The sequence below is a fragment of the Sus scrofa genome, chromosome 9 (genome assembly GCF_054392235.1).
Source record: "Sus scrofa isolate SSC_HxYL_T2T_F1_AM1 chromosome 9, Sscrofa_HxYL_maternal_Yorkshire_Landrace_v2.0, whole genome shotgun sequence".
NCBI lineage: Eukaryota > Metazoa > Chordata > Mammalia > Artiodactyla > Suidae > Sus > Sus scrofa.
In genome coordinates this window covers 8554701-8573739 of record NC_139391.1, presented here as the reverse complement: position 1 = coordinate 8573739, position 19039 = coordinate 8554701, and the positions used below count along the sequence as shown (strand labels likewise).

General features: G+C 42.6%; 2 protein-coding genes across 27 annotated transcripts in view; one reads left to right on the top strand and one right to left on the bottom strand.

Annotated features, from left to right (window-relative positions):
• PPME1 (protein phosphatase methylesterase 1) overlaps positions 1-2606 on the bottom strand; it is a 93688-nt gene extending 91082 nt beyond the window's left edge. For all 3 annotated transcript variants that reach the window (XR_014814605.1, XR_014814606.1, XM_003357190.6), the window contains exon 1: positions 2349-2606. Coding sequence is in view for 1 of the 3 variants with exons in the window: in XM_003357190.6 (XP_003357238.4) it covers positions 2349-2449 (101 nt within the window). In the remaining 2 variants the exon portion in view is untranslated. The remainder of the gene's footprint in view (positions 1-2348) is intronic.
• A 372-nt stretch (positions 2607-2978) lies between these two features.
• C2CD3 (C2 domain containing 3 centriole elongation regulator) overlaps positions 2979-19039 on the top strand; it is a 119001-nt gene continuing 102940 nt past the window's right edge. For all 24 annotated transcript variants that reach the window (XR_014814559.1, XR_014814562.1, XR_014814564.1 and 21 more), the window contains exons 1-3: positions 2979-3118; positions 5804-6073; positions 10672-10829. Coding sequence is in view for 3 of the 24 variants with exons in the window: in XM_084975136.1 (XP_084831262.1) it covers positions 3064-3118; positions 5804-6073; positions 10672-10829 (483 nt within the window). In the remaining 21 variants the exon portion in view is untranslated. The remainder of the gene's footprint in view (positions 3119-5803; positions 6074-10671; positions 10830-19039) is intronic.

Below are 19039 nucleotides of genomic sequence, written 5' to 3'. Positions count from 1 at the left end.
CAGAGTCAAGTCCTAGTCCCAAATCCTAGTCCTTAGTGGCTCTACTGCTAAGCTTCTAGGGTGCCATAGTGTGAGGAAGATTTGGGTTTCTGGTTTTTCATTTATTAAAAGAAAATACCTGCCTCTTAGTTCACCTTACAGCATAGAGAATTCTCCAAGTCTGTTTCCCCAAATATACAGTGAAGTGGTAAGATCACCTCAAAGCTCTCTTCGACCTTTACGATTCTAGTGGGGAGAGTCTATATTATCACTGACATGAGACTTACATGAGGCATGCCTATGTTCCAAGAAAGAAGAAAATAAAAATCCAGGAAAATAAACTACTTGAAGACCACATAAAATTCACCAACATATGCTCTTCTCTTCACAATACTATAAAGAAGCATTCTTCTAAAGAACTTTACATTCCAGGATAAGCAATTAACCTAAATTAAAAGGACCAAAGCATCTATTTAATCAGCTTAAGTTACTAATAATCTTCTAATCAGTAGATGTTTTTTTCTCTTAGTATTTTATTTTCTCTTCTTCAGTTCATCTTCAGAGAACTTGTTTTGACAAAATGAGAAGCTAAACTCTAATTAAACTTATCTGAAGCATGCATAGTTATTTTAAAACTAACATTTTTATATACTTTTAGTGAAGAGTGATGGAATACTGAAAGATCAAAGTTTAGTTTAAGACAGCAACCAAGACACGTATCAACAATAAACGTTACATTAATTTTACCCTCCAGGTTAATTTTTCCCAAATAATCTGTTATAGATCAACTTCCAGGTGCTCCATGTTACAGTTCTACCTTACTATCTATCAAAGCTAAAACAATCTTCATTTTATCTTACATGTAGCCTTCCATCATGTACTGTGCATCCTTCGACCTATCTTCTCCGTCAAAATTTTCTGTTTTCTACTGTGTCTCATAGGTCTCTACCTCAAAGTGTCCTGGTTTTTCCAACCATTCTAACCACCCCTCTACCTATTTTAATCTATAGGACTCCCCTTTCTCTTTGTTTCTAGGACCTGCTTTCACAGCATTACCTATCTTACCTTCATCTCCTTTTTGATCATTTTTTGTACATAACATCTCTTCAGAATCTAAGGTTTTTCTTCTCTAGTCCTGAATCCTAAAATAGCTACCAACCTATCTTTAGAATCCCAAACACATACGCTTGACTACCTCAGACCTAAGTATTTTTCCTACCCCTTTTTTCCTTACAGTCACTAGTCTCCAGAATCCCGATTCTACAAATACTCCGCAAAACCAACTCCCTGTTCAATTACCTCTGTTTCAAATAACTACCTCTCCCATGTTCAACACGTTATACTCTCTCTTCTACACCTTCATACCCCCGAACCTGGCACAAGCCATTCAATAACCTAAAACTCCCAAAGCCAATACAGCTCCTCCCAACCCAGTAAAGGAAGGTTTCCCCTAAAACACTTTAAGTGGCTACACTCCATACTCTGTTAATTGAATCTTATCAGACCCAAACATAGCTTCCATCAGATGTATTAGCCCAGAAAAAATCAATTGCCCAAATCGCCCTCTTTATGCTTCCTGGACTTAGCTCTGCAGCCCTGCGTTCACTAAACCCTGTTCCTAGTCATCTCTCCGTCTGTGGAGCCCCTGGTCAGTCTCTAAGGCCCTCAGCCCTCCTCCCCTTATCCCCGCCCGCACATCTCACCCCAACAGTCTTCTGGAGTGTGTTCTCCATCTTTCCTCTGGCCTGTTCTCCACACTTGCGCGGTACCCCTCAAGAGACCTAATCTCTAAGTCGCCCGCTCACTCCCTGAATCTGCCTCTTACACCTCTAGGAACTCTCTCTAGAACCTTCTGCTCCCTGTTTCTCTCGTCTGCTCCAAGCCTGCCTCAGGTGTTCTCGCTTTCCGTCGGCTTTTTCTAACACCTAGTGTTCACAGTCTTCTTACGCCTCCTAATATTTCCCTGGTTCTTCTAATTCCCCTCAACTTTTCTCTGTCATTTCCCATTTCTCTCAGCCCTCCCTGGCAGACTTCCCTCCACCTCTGTCACCGCTCATCTCCCTTTTCTCAAACCTCCTCCACCCCTTCTTCTGGGGGTGCCTCATTACCTCTCTTACACGATCCTCTCAGCCTCTTCAATCTTTGCCTCATTCCCCTCCCTCCAATACTATTTGTCCTCCAATTCCATTGACTTGGCGCCTCCCCTAGTCCCCAGATCCACCTCCTACTTCATCTAAACGTCTCCAGGCCGCCGCCAACATCTTCTCCCCTCCTGAGCCCTCCTGGTCGTGCCGCCCTAAACGCGCAGAGACACCATTCTCCAATGGCCGGGGCCTGGCCTCTAGGGAGAAGGGGTATGGGTCACGTACCCCATTCGCATCTTGGCTCCGCTCTGACTGCCCCCGCTGCCGGGGAGAGGCGGGCGAGAGGGCAGACGGCCGAGGTGCATGCTCTTCTCGAGGGCCGACATGAAGGGGAGGCCGCAGGTAGCCGAACTGTAGCCGAAGCTCCGTCCCACGCTAAGAGCGGCCCAACCGGTCACAGCTCGCTCCCCTAGCGACGCCCTGTAGCCTTTGGACAGCACCCAGCTACCGGCAGCACCGCCCACCGGCTCCGTAGACTCCACCCCCTCGCCTTGCGCTTCCACCGGAAGTGCGCAACAGCACTTCACAAAGGGAGCTGGGTAACGGAGTCTCGGACCCCTCAGACCCCAAGCGGAGAACTTCACGATCCCAGACGGAAAGAGAAGTGCTCCTGAAAGCAATGCACCCTGGGCAATGGAGTCCTCAAAGGGAGTATCCCTTTGCGCCTGCGCAGCTGGAGGAGACCGTCTCCAACCCCGCGAAGGTAGTGTAGCAAAGCATTCTGGGTGTTGTAGTCTCCTGGCCTGAAGGAGTATTGCCGCCTTTCTTTCTCATGGCTTCCCGGGGACTGTTAGAGAAAGAGTCGCTTCTTCCTGCCTCCCAGGCTGCCCAGCGGCGCCAGTTGCTGGGGAACGCAAGCGCGGTGGGAAGGGATGGCGGGAGGTTACGGCTTGGGTGCTGTGGCCGGATTTGAGTTGATGAAGAGGAGCTCGGGCTCGCCATGAAACAACGGAAAGCCCAGGGGCCTGGGGCCGGCCGCAGCCGCGGGAAGAGAGGTAACGAAAGGTTGAGGGCAGAGTGGTAGGGCGGAGTTAGGGGAGCAGGGTGCCAGACGTTCTAGGCAGACTCCCCGCCACCCCCACCCCTCCCATACGCACAGCCGCCTGTTTTTTAAAAAGGGGTTGGAGAAGGGAGAATAACCAGGGAATCAGAAGATTGAAAAGACAGGGCGTTTGGCTCTCCTGCGAATGGAAAGGAAATAGTGGCCGAAGTAGGAGGCAAAAATGAGTAAATGAAGTGAGGATTAAAAGGGGACGCTTCTAGAGGAAGGGAACAAAAAAAAAATTGTAGGAATGTTTTGCTTTTTACTTTTTAAAAATTGAGATTATAATTGACATATAACATTGTTCGTTTCAGCTGTACAATATAACGATTTGTATATATTTCGAAATGAGTTCCACTGTCTAGGTAGCATCCATCACCAGACATAGTTACAAATATTTTTTTCCTTCTGAGGAGAGCTTTTAAAATCTACCCTTTAGCAACTTTCAAATAGACAATACACTATAATTAACTGTAGTCACTGTGCTGTATTTAAATCCCCATGATTTAGGAGTGTTTTTGATAAAGTCAGACGTGTGTTGGGGATGGGGGTGGGGAGGGTGTAGTTTTGCAGGCCACATGGGACTGGAAAAAAAATAAGTTGTAGAGGAGAGTATAGCCGTGATCCTAATGGGCAGGGGTCATGTTTAATACGTTGCCGAATCCCCAAGAACTAGCACAAAGCTGGACTCAGTAAATGTTAGTTGAATGACTGAAGGTGAGACGATCATAAAGCATCCAGGGCTACAGCTGGGAGTAGCGAAAGGATAGTTGTGAAGGAAAGAGGAAGAAAAGCTGGGGAGTGGTGGGGGTTGCCGGGGTTGTGAGGGCATGAAGTTCTCTGAAGGATTTAAGATGAAAGAGTGTGTAGCAAGAGAACCTTATCAGGTTAGCATGCTCAAGGAGAAGCAAGCTCACCAAGAGACCAGGAAAGTGTTAGCTGCAGCAAGAACAGTCACCCTGGGAACCCAGGACAGATCAGGAAACGAAACTGAATCTCTACAGGGCTGCTTCAAAAAACATATTAAAAAACCAAAACAAAAAATCCTGGGTGAGTCTGCCTATTTATATTATAGGCAAAGCAGTATTAGGACTCGTGATAGTGCATTAGGCCATTAGGTTAAGAATGAAAGCTGAAGTTTGGGGATGAATCTTATCCACACTGTGTAACAATAACACAGTTTTGAGGCAATGCCTTTCCTTCTAGGAATGATGGGAGGATATGAAACAGAAGCATGGAACTGTGCAGTGCTCGTGCTCCCTGTGTCAAACCAGTCAAGCATATTTGGTTGCTAGGAGGAAAATCAAAACAGAAATAACATAAGAATGTCCTTCTCACTATATACCATATGCATATACAGTAATGCTCATGTGCATACCTGTGTATAATTTTTATACTGAAACTAGCTATATGGTGAGTCTTTTCCTTACTAAAGAAAGCAGAGAAGGTGTTGGCTTTAGAAATCCAAAGAATTGCTAACATAAATTCCTTATCTGATGCTTTCCAATATATTTTCTTCTGGGGAGGCATGACCACTCCCCAGAAAAAAAAAGGAATAGAAAGGTGTGTGTAATATAAGAATGAGTTCTTTTTTCCTTTTTTTATGGCCACACCTGCAGCATATGTGAGTTCCCAGGCGAGGGGTCAAATTAGAGCTGCAGCTGCCAGCCTCCTCCATAGCCACAGCAATACGAGCTGCATCTGTGACCTAAACTACGCTGCAGCTTGTGGCAGGCCAGACCCTTAACCCACTGAGCAAGGCCAGGGATCGAATTCTCATCCTCACGGACACTGCGCTGGGTTATTAACCTGCTGAGCCACAACCAGAACTCCGGAATGCGTTCTTCAATTTCCTGTGAGTTACGGTTACAAGACACTGTGAATGGAAGGTAATCAGTGTCAAGAAAGGAAAGCTTTATAGAAACGTCGTATTAATTGCCTCATTTACATTTTATCCCTCTGAAATCCAATAACTATTATAAAGGCCAATAATTATGAACCCAACACTGTGCTGAAAAATAATGGCAGGATGTGAAGATGATAGTTTCTGCCTGCATTGACTTAGGATGTTGGCAGGAAAAGGCACAGGCAGTTTAAGGTGGTCGTTACTGAAATGCCAAGTTGTATTGTGTAGACTTAACCATTTGAGAGTTGAGGGAAGGGCTTTGTTACTATTTTATGTTTAATGATGGTTTTAAAGTAAGAGAATTAGCTAAAGATTGCATCGTCTTAAAAACTGTGGACACGGCAATGATCCAAAAAACAGTATTTGGAAGAAAAATTTCAACTACCTCAAAGATGTCTTAAACCTATATATTGTATCATTGTATTTGTATTTTTCATTTGGTGCCTTTCAGTGAAAGAGGAGTTCGTATTAGCAGGTCTTAAGTTGGTGTGGTCTTTACTTAAAATAACCTGAATCAAAGCCTAAATGCAGACTGTCAAGGTGGGTTAAGTGATCCGATAGGTTATTCTGTGGTCTGGTTTGCTAGTTACTTCTCATATATTAGAATAAAGAGAACAAGCCATTTCTCCATAGAGACTGAAATATTTTTGTGTGTTTTCATTCAAAAAGGAGATTATGTGTTTTCTATATTTAGAATAAATTTTGACTTCATGTTCTTGGATTTCTCCCCAGGTTTGAGTGACATTTCTCCATCTACGAGCCTCCCGCCCCTGGTTGAAGGCCAGCTCCGCTGCTTTCTAAAACTTACTGTTAATAAAGTCATATGGAAGATTGCGAAGCCTCCTGCTTGCGTACTTGTTCGAGTGAGATGGTGGGGAGAAACGTCGGAAGGAACCATCTTTTGTCCCAGGGATGCGTTGCAGACCGAGCCAAAAGCTGTGAGAACAACTACACGTTACGCTATCCGCTGTGGTCCAAAGCAGTTTACCTCCTATCTAACAGGTATAGTGTGCGTCTTATCATTTTACCTGTAGGCCAAATAAGAAGCAAGTGGTTATGTTAGATAAGTATTACTGTGTACCTAGTGTCTGTGGTATTGTTATTTTTTGTTTTGTTTTTTTGGGGATTTTTTTGTCTTTTGGATGCCCCACCTGCGGCATATGAAGGTTCCCAGGCTAGGGGTCGAATCAGAGCTCTAGCTGCCGGCCTACACCACAGCCACAGCAATGCCAGTTCCAAGCCGCATCTGCGACCTACACCACAGCAATGCCGGATCCTTAACCCACTGAGCAAGGCCAGGAATCAAATTTGCATCTTCATGAATACTAGTCAATTCGTTTCCACTGAGCCAACACGGGAACTCCTGTGGCGTTGCTCATTATCGAGGAGTAGAAGAGGTTTTATAGCCACTTGAGAGTGTACTGTGTGCTAGCAATTGATAACACATGTTATTTCTAATCCTGAATAACCCCGCAAGATAGATATTCTCTCTTTTTTATAGACAATGAAACTAAGGTTCAGAGAGGTGAAATTAATACTCTCTAAGGTTACGTAGTTGATAAATGACAAAATTAGATTTAAACCCACTTTCTGACACCAAAACTCATGCACTTATCACCACACCACGCTGCTTCAAGTAATAACTGTAGTCTCTGTTCTGGGGCTTATGTCATGCTCAAGAAAAGAAGGTAGAGATAGAAAGTTTACCGATAATATGAGATAATACATGTTAAATACCAAATGAGTGGTTTAGTGAGTCGGTAAAGAAAGGAGAAGGGAGCTCCTTCTGCAGAGCCAGAATTTCTTCATTTCTCTTCAAAGAAAGCATTCTAAAAGTACTGTATTCTCTATGTGATCAAGCTTTCGCATAAACACATTTTGGATGGCGGAGTAACTTATCAAGTCAATTCAGTTCAAGTCAGTAAAGATTAAGTTTTAGCACATAAACAGTGTTGGGCGAAGAGAACTGCAACACCAAAGACTAATTAAAGATTAACCTGCCCTTAACTTGACATTCTTCCCAGAAGAAAAGTTTGAAGACATCAAAATACAGAGAACAAAGACTTCAGTTATTCACAAAATGTACATTGAGCATTTAGTTTGTGTTAGACATTGTGCTAGGCACTGTGGAGAGTCCAAAAATGAATCCAAAAATTTAATCAGAATGGTGTCTAATTCTAACTAAACTCACACAGAAGTGACTAGTACAGTAGTTAACTGTAGTAGGTGGAAAGTGATTAGAGCTGTTAAAAGATACCCAGAGATATTCTACGTACTATAAACCTAAACGTAAACCCTGCCTCTATTCTGCACTGCCTTTCTGCTTAACTTTGAGCAGCTGTTTCATCTCCCTGGGCCTTAATTATCCCGTTAGTAAATTGAAGGATTAACAAGCAAATGGGCCAGGACTAGAATTGCATGATTCTAGTTAGGGAAAAAACCCCTGAAGAAGATAGGATTTGAATAGGAAACAGATGGGCGATGGCCCAGCTCTGGACCTGAGTATAATAATGCCTGTTAGAAAATGAAGACACAATGTGAAATTAGATTGTTACGATCATTATACAACTACAGATGTGATAAATTCATTTGAGTAATAAAAAAAAGTAAAAAAATAAAAATAAAAAAATAAATAAAAAAAAGAAAATGAAGACACAAGAGGTCAGACGTAAGTTTACACGAGAGCGTGCTCTAGCCGAAAACTTGGAAAAAGCATAACTGTTTCTTGAGCTATGTGGCAGCCATTTGTTTTGTTGTTACTCTTTTTTTTTTTTTTTTTTTTTTTTCTTTTTAGGGTCGCACCCACGGCATATGGAGGTTCCCAGGCTAGGGGTCCAATCTGAGCTGTAGCTGCCGGCCTACGCCACAGCCACAGCAACATAGGATCTGAGCCGCATCTGCCACCTACAGCACGGCTCCACGGCAGCTTTGGATCCTTAACCCACTGAGCAAGGCCAAGTATTGAACCTACATCCTCATGGATGCTAGTCAGGTTTCCGCTGAGCCATCACAGGAACTCCTTATTGTTATTCTTTTATGTACTCTTTTGTTTGCATAGTTCATATAAAAGAAAATAAAATGGATAACCTAATGAATATGTTGTCATTAGCATAAAACATAAATCTTTCCAGGCTGGAAAGAGGGAGGCAATAATTGGATTATATTAAATCCTCAGGGAGTTCTTGGATGGCCTAGTGGTTAAGAATTTGGCATTGTCATTATCGTGGCTCAGATTCAGTCCTTGGCCCAGGAACTTCTGCATGCTGTGAGTGCTGCCAAAAAAATCATGGAGGCCCCACTGTGGCTCAGCAGGTTGAGAAACCCAACTAGTATCCATGAGGGTGCAGGTTTGATCCCTGGCCCCGCTCAGTGGGTTAAGGGTCCAATATTGCCGTGAGCTATGGTGTAGGTCACAGACACGGTTCGGATTGTATGTTGCTGTGGTGTAGGCCGACATCTGCAGCTCGATTCAACCACCAGCCTGGGAACTTCCATGTGCCACGGGTATGGCTATAAAAAGAAAAAAAGAAAGAAATCCTCAGATAAAGATAATATATGGGAACAAGTGAAAATGTATAGAATTTTATACTTTATAAAATTCTTTCAAGTCCATCATCTTACTTGATATGAAAAATATTCTGTAAAGTAGGTAGGAGGATTTTTTTTATTCCTTTTATCTACTTCGTCTTATTCCAAACAGAACTTAGGGCAATTACAAAAACATGTTAAATACGGAAAGGTTTTTTTAGTTAATGAGAAAAACTTAAATCTTTAAAAACTTTTAGTTTCATGAAAATGAAAATACAGTAGGAGGAAAAAGAGGAAGCCACCTGGAAGTGCCTCCTTGAGGCTCTGTACATTTGCAGTGGGTATCACTCATTTTCGAAGTGCTGCACTTGAGCTTCAGAGTTAAAAGTGACTTAGCCAAGGTCACCCTAACACCACCCCTAATTTCAAGGGTGCTGTGACTGCAAGATCAGTAATGTTTGTGCTATGCATACTGCCCAGGAAATACAGGATTCTAAGGTATGCCTCAAACTTTCTTCTATCTTTCCTCCTCTACCCTTTATCTCTTTACAGGAAGTAGCAGCCTTGAAAATGTCTGGAGCATGGGAAGGTTAGAGTAGAAACTGAAAAATTATGATACTTCCCTGACCCTTCTAACTTAATTTTTGCCTCTCTTTAATCAGATAGGATTCATTTAGAAGGAATATGAAAGGCAATGGGAGGAGGAAGACTGCTGGACAGTAAGGATTCTAATTCCACCGCAAAAGCAAAAGTGAAGGATAGAGGTCAGCAGTCTTTTAGGAATGAAGTTTTTTCTCCCTAGAGGTAGTAAATAATGAAGCAGCCTGGTGTCATGGGCTTTATAGTTGAACAGAACTGAGTGTTAGCCCAGTTTTGTCACTTTAAATGCGGGTGAACTAGTGTTACACGACCTCTCTGAGCCTCCGTGTTATCCTCTAATGGGGACAGAAACAGCTGTATCATAGATTTATTTTAAAAAATGAAATAGACGTAAGCGAGCCTGGCTGTTAGTAAATAGCTAACAAATGTTGGTACATTTCCCCATTCTATGGATGTGTGTTATCGTCTACAAAGCACTTTTACATCTGTTAGCTCATAGAATTTTCAGGTAACCTCATGAGTATGTAAGACAGGGCCTGTGATGTGTTAATTTGCCGAAGGTCATATAACAACCATTCAGCAACGCTGTGCGAGAGGGATCCTGTGCTGTGTGTTCCACTCACAGCCCTCCTGTTCCCCACACAGCTGCGATGCGGATATCATGATGCCTGTTTTATAGACAGCTGTGGCCTCCGCGGAACTAGCTTGTGAACATTGGAGCCACAGCACAATCATAGGTCTTCTAGTTATAAATCCAGTGCGCTTTTCACTACAGTATTGCGCACATGGTGAAAATGAACCATTTTCTCAAGCTTGGAAGAAAACATTCAGAAGTTATACTGCCCTGAAATAATCCCAGATTGCATATGCACGCGTTGTACATCTCCTGCTATAAATTAGGACCATGAAGACGTTAAGTCTAAGGAACCAGTTGAAGAATACACTTAAGGCGTTATCTCCATTCCTCGTAGTTCTGAGTGCTCGCAGCATTTCAGTGCTCCAGATGTAACTGAGGAGTAAGCAATAAAATACTCCTGGGAAGCAGCGACCGACCCATGCGTCTATACAGGAGAAGCCCTTTGTCTAGTTCAAAGTTAGAAATGGTCAGAATTTTAAAACTACTAATTGTTGCTTTTTTATGTCAAAACCAAAGCCTGAGTACTTGCCAAATGTGTAAAAAGAAAAGAAAAAAAAAACCCTCTTTTAAAGATATTTCCCTTATCAAACACTTGATATTTTTATGTAAGTTTTTTTCCATATGAGGTATTTGTCATTATTCTTCTCTAAAACTTTGTTGTTCTTTTGATCTTGGGTTCACTCTCCCCCACCCCCAAATGATATAATATGATAAGTGTAGTTTATTTGAAAATAAAATGAGTTTTTTAAGTAAAGAAACTTGATAATGTATACCTCTCTGCCCCCTTCCCCCCAAAAAAACTAATATCTGCCCATGTTTTAATGTTTGTGATTAGATATGGCTGTGCTGGTTCTGGAGGTGATCACCAAACTCGAACATCTTCCAGTTGGGAGAGTTCAGATCAGTGGACTAGCCCAGCTCTCTCCAACCCGTCACATCAGTGGATTTTTTGCCATCGTTTCACCAACATCTAAGAAACTTGGAGAACTCCAGGTAAAAATATAATTCTTTGCTACCTAGAATAAAACTTTTGAGACACAAAGAGTCGAATGTGTTTGTAGAATGGGTAGGCCCGTGATTGCCATGCACCATGCACATTCCCACTTCATGCCTTCGTTCATGTTTTTACTCAGAGACTTTTATGCGCTTACTTCCCATTTATCCATATCCTCCTTTTTTTTTTTTTTTTTTTTTTCTTTTTTCTTTTGTCTTTTTAGGGTCACACCCACAGCATACGGAGATTCCCAGGCTAGGGGTCCAATCGGAGCTACAGTTGCCGGCCTACACCACTGCCACAGCAACACAGGATCCAAGCCACTTCTGCAACCTACACCATAGCTCACAGCAATGCCAGAGCCTTAACCCACTGTGCGAGGCCAGGGATCAGACCCGCAACCTCATTGTTCCTCGTCGGATTCGTTTCCACTGTGCCACAGTGGGAACTCCTATCCACATCCTCGTAGTGCTTTGCTGCCCAGCTCAAGCTCCAAGCATCCTTCGCAGCTCCTACTGCGGCGCTCATTCTTCTCTGTACTCTTTAATCCATTCACAGTAACATGAATTACGTAATCATTGTTCAGTAACAATCCTACATCGTCTCCAAAATTATGTATGTATACTTTCCCTTTAATTTTCCTTCCTTTTAGTTTCTAGATTCTCTGAGAGACAGGACAACTTTTTCTACGTTGTTTTTGCCATAGCTCTTAACATAATGCCAAGCACTAATTTTTGACTCATCTAAGCAGTATCTTTGATGTTCATTCATTGGTTCAGCCTACATTTTTTTTTTGATTTGCTGTTATGGGCCAGTAATGTAGGATATAGATATAAGAGGTGGTCCTTTTATTTAGTTTTTCACAGTCAGGTAGGTGGAAATAGAAGAGAGTAACGAGTAGAACCCGGCGTGATCCACGTACACCATAGATAAGTGCAGGATGGTGAGAAAGAACATAGAACCGTCCCCTTTGGAGGGAGACTTTACTTCTTCCTAGAGAATTCCGAGTATTCAAATCCTTTAGAAATTTCGTGAGTTTTACACCTTGTCAAATCGGTTCTAAAATATGTATAGATATTTAAACGGGATGTGAGAAATAGTTCTGAAAATATGAGGGAAGAACATATAACATTACCAGATGTAAGAACCTGTTCTAAAACCACAAGCACATAATTGTGTCAAAGGACGAGAATCAAGTCTAGAAATACATTTATCTAAGGGAAAGGACTTTAACGTTTTCTATATTCTATTGTATTTCTAATTTATAATATATTAAAAAATAGCGACACCATATAGTGGTACCTTCATGGTGAAATCAGACTGGTTTACTCCTACTTTTCTGATAATGGTATAAATTTACATCAAACCTAAAAAAAGTTTGATGTTATGTTTCAAGAGCCATGAAAATTATCATTTACCTCAGTAATTCTATCTCCAAGGACTTATCTTAATGAATTTTAATAAAAAGAGGGAAGTAATATGCTTAGGAGTGGTTATGGGAATAAACTTCTAATATTGAAAAATGAAAACGGTTTATTCAACAATATTAAAATCATAGTCTATTAGCAGAATAGTTTGTTTCCGTAAAAGATAAGGTTACGCAGTTACTGTGTAGCAACACAGAAGAACTGTTTTGGATCGATGACAAAAGAGAATTAAATTCACCCGTTTAAACTATACAGTTCAGTAGTTTTTAATATATTCACAAGTTAGTACAACCATCCCTATTATCTAATTCCAGAGCATTTTTTCACCTCAGAAGGAAACATTATACCCATTAGCAGTCATTCCCCTTTTTCCCTTTCACCAGCTCCACTAATTTACCTCCAGACCTGCAGCATATGGAGGTTCCCAGCCAGGGGTCAAATCGGAGCTGCAGCTGCCGGCCTGCACCACAGCCGCAGTGACGCCAGATCCAAACCACATCTGCGACCAACACCGCAGCTCATAGTAACGCCAGATCCTTTAACCCACTGAGCAAGGGATGGAACCCGCATCCTCATGGATACTAGTTGGGTTCATAACCGCTGAACCACAGCAGGAGCTCCTCTACTTTCTGTCTCTGTATATTTGCCAATTCCGGACATTACGTATAAATGATGTGATATAATATGCGGCCTTTTGTATCTGACTTCTTTCACTTAGCGTAAGTTTTCGAGGTTCATCCATGTCGTGGCATGAATCTCCTTTATTATAGCTGAATAACATTCCATCGTATGGATATAGCACATGTGTAACCATTCTTCGCTTGGTGGACATTTGGGTTGTTTCCACTTTTCTATCGTGAATAATGCTCTGAACACTTGCATGCAAGGTTTTTGTGAACAGATGTTTTCAGTGTTCCTTGGTAGGTACCTAGGATTAGAGTGGTGATCATATGGTAACTACGTTTAACTGTGAGGAACTCCTGGACTGTTTTCTAAGGCGGCTGCATCATTTTTTCCTCCTTATTTAAATGTTAGTTGATACAATAATACTTGTGTTTTTTTTTGTGTAAATGTCATTGGATCTGTTGATAAAACCTTGGAGGCAGAGGTTAGATTTTAGAAGATTATGGAATAAGTAATTACAGCGAGGAAGGAAAAATAATGGAGAGTTCTGTTTTTCAGGTAATGGCAGTGAAGAGAGGGAGAGGTGATGTGATCTAAAGAAAATAGCACCAGATTTGGATATAGAGAAATTGGTGATGAAAGCATTTCTGGTGTTGATCTGTATCCTCTTCTGTAAAAGGAGGATAGTAACATTTGTACCTCGTAACACTCTTATGGGGATTAGAGGATGTGAAAAAATACGGAAACACTTAGCATGGCACTTAGATGCATGACAGGGACAGGCCAAATGTACTCGAACTGAAGAGAGGAATGTGGATGATAGGTAGAGAATTGAGAACAGAGGTTGGCAAACTTTGCCCAGTAAATCAAATCTGGCCTTCCAAATGAAAATGGTTTTTACCATTACCATTTTTAAAGCGTCATTTAAAAAAAGAAGAATGTGCAATAAAGCCCGAAATATTTACTCTTTGCCCCTCTGCCGAATGAGTTTGCTGACCTTTTTTTCGAGTATAGAAGGTCTGCTTTGTAGACCGAGAAAGCAAGTGAAGAAAGAGATTGAAAATAGGATAATTGAGCCAGTCAGGTCATGAAGAGCATTAGATGGGAATGAATTTCTTTCTTAATTTCTTTTTTTGTTTGTTTGTTTGGTTTTTTTTTTTTTTGCTTTTTAGGGCCGCACCCATGGCATATGGAGGTTCCCAGCGGAGCAACATCAGATCCGAGCTGCGCTTGTGACCCACACCACAGCTCACGGCAACACCAGATCCTTAACCCATTGAGCAAGGCCAGGGATCAAACCCGCCACTGCCTGGTTCCTGGTCGGATTTCTTTCTGCTGAGCTACGACAGGAACTCCAGGAATGAATTTCTATCATAAACACAGCTGATAGGGATTGCCTTTGGAATGGTGGAACTATAGCCATAAGGGAAAGAGGAGAAACATTTTGAGATGGACAACATTGGAGGGATTCATGCTGATAACTTTTTTAATCAACATTTGTCATATGCATGCCTACTTCATGTTAGGCACTGTACTTTTATTTCATTTAATGTTTATGTTTTTATTAAATAGAGATAGATATACCAAAAGATATCTTAGATGTGTAAGATACAAAAATAACCATTCAGTAAACACCCATTGGGGAATTCCCGTCGTGGCTCAGCAGTCAACAAATCTGACTAGTATACATGAGGATGCAGGTTCAATCCCTGGCCTCGCTCAGTGGGTTAAGGATCCAGCGTTGCTGTGAGCTGTGGTATAGGCCGGCAGCTGTAGCTCGGATTCAACCCCTAGCCTGGGAACCTCCATGTGCCGTGGGGGTGACCCTAAAAAGCAAATAAATAAAAACACACAAATAAATGGCTTCTCACACAAGTTAAGAAATGTTTCATTTTATTTACTTACTTATGTGTTTATTTTTTGCTTTATTTTATTTTATCTTTTGAGCGCCGCACCCCTCAGCAACATCAGATCCAAGCCCAGTCTATGAGATACACCGCAACTCACAGCAATGCCAGATCCTTAACCCACTGAGTGAGGCCAGGGATAGAACCCGAGTCCTCACAGATGCTCCTCTGGTCCGTTAACCCCTGAGCCACATCAGGAACTCCCATCCGTTGTCTGTATTTTTAAACAGCAGTGTCGGGAAAGCACGAACGCAGCCCCCCACTACCACAAATTATGCGGAGGAGTTTCCCACATTTGGGGGAACCTCCAGTTTTATCAAAACGATTCTCCAGTAGACCCAATGACATTTAAAGAAAAAGCGCACAAGTATTATTGTACCAACTAACATTTAAATATGGAGGAAAACGTGATGCAGCCGCCTTAGGAGACAGTCCAGTGGTTCTGTTACCATATGATCACCGTTCTAATCCTAGGTACATACCAAGGAAAACTGAAAACATCTGTGCAAATCACTGTACAGGTAGAGGCATTTTTTTTTTAATTTTTTTTTTTTTAATTTTTTGCTTTTTAGGGCTGCACCCTGGCGGCATATGGAGATTCCCAGGCTAGGGGTCTAATCAGAGCTACAACTGCTGGCCTACACCACAGCCACGGCAATGCCAGATCCTTAACCCATTGAGCGAGGGCAGGGATTGAACCCGCAACCTCGTGGTTCCTAGTCGGATTCGTTTCCACTGCACCACGACGGGAACTCCGGTAGAGGCGTTTTGATGTATCTGTAGGAGTAGGTGAACTTTCTGTCCTACTACTCTACCATCTTAGGAATCCTCCCCAAGAAATGTTAATGGAATAACTGGAAGAAGCCAATTTTGCAGAGTTGAGTTCCATTGTTTGGATATTACAGAATTTTCATTCTTTTGCCTTGGACGAAACAAAGCCGATATCCTTGCTTGTTCCTGTTTGTGGGAGGAAAGCCTTCGTTTGGTCTTTTTATTGTTAAACATGATGTCAGATGCAGATTTTTCATAGATACCCTTTTTCAGTGAGGAAGTCCAAGTTTTCTGTGAGATTTTATCGTGAATGGAAATTGAGTTTTATCAACTCAGCTGTTGCTGGAGGGTGGAGGTGAGAAGGTGTGACTTAAGAGGGGTAACACCAGGGAGTTTTGGGGCGTGATGGAGTTCCCTGTCTTGATTATGGCGATGGCTGTATGCATCTAAACAGGTTAAAATTCATAGGCGTGTATATATACAAAAATGTTTGTTTTACTGCAAGAAGATACAATTTTTAAAAAATAGATCAAATGTGGTGAAAAACAAGAGTCATCACTGCTGAGGACTTTGCAAACCGGAGCACATACCCTGACCGAAGGTACTAGCCTCCTCCAGCGAATTTTTGCCACGTTGGGATGGGGACCCAGCATTGCTGGATCTTTTGACTTTCCAGGAGAAGTCAGAAATTGAAATTTTTATAGAAAGTCTTTTTTTAAGCATTGTTAAACACTTTTTAAGTAAATGCTGTATGAGCAGCATAAGTCTGAAAAATAGACATACTCATAGGCTCTCTCCAACACTGATGCCTGTTATAGTGTAGTAGTTCATCGTGGGCAGCTTAGTGCTAAAGGGAGAAGAACTGATGTGTCCGCTTCAGGTTGTCACATTACAGACACGTGAATCATATGGCATGGTCACGGGAGTCGTGGATGGCATGGAATTCAGAAGAGATGTGATGTATTCGAGGGGTAGAATGGCGGTCTGGGGCCAGCCCCATAGGGAATAAGTCACTTTGCCGCCTCCTGGCCAGTAAAGTAGTGGTTTCCACTGGAGAGGACTTTGGGGAGCTGGGGACGTTTTAAGAAAGAACTATGCAGTTGAAGTGGTAAGGTAGTTTGTATAAAACAGAATTTCTGCAGGGCTCAGGGAAGGGATTGGTGGAGGAGTGAGCACAAGGGTGAACCGTGCCTGGGGAGGAACCTCCCTCCTGTGGACGGGAGGGAGGATCCGGGAGGGGATGCAGTATATTGGGCACATTATATGGAAGCAGAGGGCTCAGGAGGGGAAACCCCTTGGACTGGCAGAAACTGCTGGAACGATACTGTGTCTTACACCTGCGAAGTCTGACTCGTGCTCTTCCCTCTGCCTCAGTCCCCCTCAACCTTACTGCTCGTTCATATCGAAGATTCTGAACTCAGGTGTTTCTTCTGCACTCCTGGAAACCATCTCTCGTATTCCTTCCTCACCTGTTCCCCACACAGCACCCAGTGCACGTCCTCATCTCAAAACTCACCATTTTATGTAAAATTACATCTTTTTAAATTCTCCTGCAAGATACTGTGATCCTCTGGGTCAGGTTCCAGATTTTATTCATCTGGGCCTCAGGCAGGTAGCACCCAGCCTGGCACTTAACTAGTATCAACTCTTATTTGTTAACTGAGCAGAGAAGTTAGGCAGCACTTAATATTTTGATTGTGGGGTGGGCGTGGCAGGTGCCGGGACTTTCTTTTTCCCCAGGACCCACAGGCAGCAAAGGCCTTTCAGCTGTTTTGTGACTACTCAGATTTGCTTGGGCAGGTGGGGGTTTGGGGGACACAAGACTCTGGCCAGGCAGCAGGTCATCATTAAGGCCGGGGAGGCAGCCACTGTGTGTCTGGAATACAGTGGCAGTCTTTGGGCAAGTGATGAATGGCACTTCTACTTGGGCAGCTAGGATTTCACGGGATAACTCTTAGAGCCATCACTGCACAAAGTATTTGTCCTGTTGCATTCTGGTCCTTTGTAGAAAATCTTGAAGATGAATGGATTTAAAGGACTTTATGCCACCGGGTTCATGAACAAAATTCTCCTCAAGGCCCCAGTGTGTCTATTGAGTCTGTGCCTTGGCAGTTTCTCCACACAAATTATTCCACTGATCTTCCCAGAAACTTCTTCAAATATGTAACTGCAGCCTTTCATTTTTGTCTTAGGCCATTCATCATTATGAGAGACTCCCTGGCTGCTTAAACAATTCCTTCTGCTTTCCTGTCCTTGTAACTGAACTCTGAGCATCGCTCTTCTGTTCTTTTGGAGCACATTCTTCCATTTCTTCTCCAGAGTTCCGGTTTGGGTTCTGTTTTATTCTCTATTCCTTCATTATGCTTGTCTCCATTGGGCTTTTCAGAGGGCGAAAGAGCCTTTTCGTAGAGAGCCTGAACTCAGGAGAGTGAGGCGATAAAAGGAAACTTCAAGTGATTTACCTTGCATCTTAATGTTCCTCTCTCTTCATCCTGCCTCTCTCCCAGCATAGAACTAGGGCCTTATTTTTCTCAAATAATTACCAGTAAGGATGCAGTGAGTGCTAAGTCATGCTTTGATTTGTCAGACCGTCAGGCACCATTAGGCACACTTGACTTGTACCCTAACTGTGTCCTCTGCTGCTTGGCCTACAGAAAAACGAGTAAGACGGTCCATGGCTTTCAAGGAATTCGTAATCTAACCAGGATGATGGATAAACAAAGTACACACACAGAGGCTTCGAAGCCTCTGTTTTTATTTTATTTTTAATCTTCTAATCAGGATAGACTTCCCTGACAGAGGTGTATCATCCCATCAGCTTCTGTGTTTGAGGACCTTAGCACAGTTTCCGGCCTGTTATAAGTGGTCAGTAAATGGTGGTTTTATAAATACAGAGTAAATAGAAACAAGAGAGTGGCCATAACATCTCTGCTTAGATAGAAAGAAGGTTTCACAGAGGAAGTAATGCTGGAGGGAATTTGCATGTACAGAGGCATGAGGGAATGAAATACAGGGTACATTTAGGAAACTCGAAGTAATTGGTATGTCTAGGAGAGAGATGCAGGAAGGGAGCACCCTGAGAGAGGAGACTTCTGAGGTGGGCAGGAATTTGAACTTGATCCTGAGGAATAGGGGCCATTAATTTATATTAGGTAGGGAGACTCAAGATTACTCACTGCTGGAGTTCCCGTCATGGCTCAGTGGTTACTGAATCTGACGAGGAACCATGAGGTTGTGGGTTCAATCCCTGGCCTCGCTCAGTGGGTTAAGGATCTGGCGTTGCCGTGAGCTGTGGTATAGGTCGCATATGCAGCTCAAATCCTGCGTTGCTGTGTCTCTGGCATAGGCTAGTGGCTACAGCTCTGATTAGACCCCTAGCCTGGGAACCTCCATATGCCGCAGGAGGCGGGCCTAGAAAAGTCAAAAAGACAAAAAAAAATTACTCACTGCTAAAGAAAACTTCTGATATATTATGTGCCT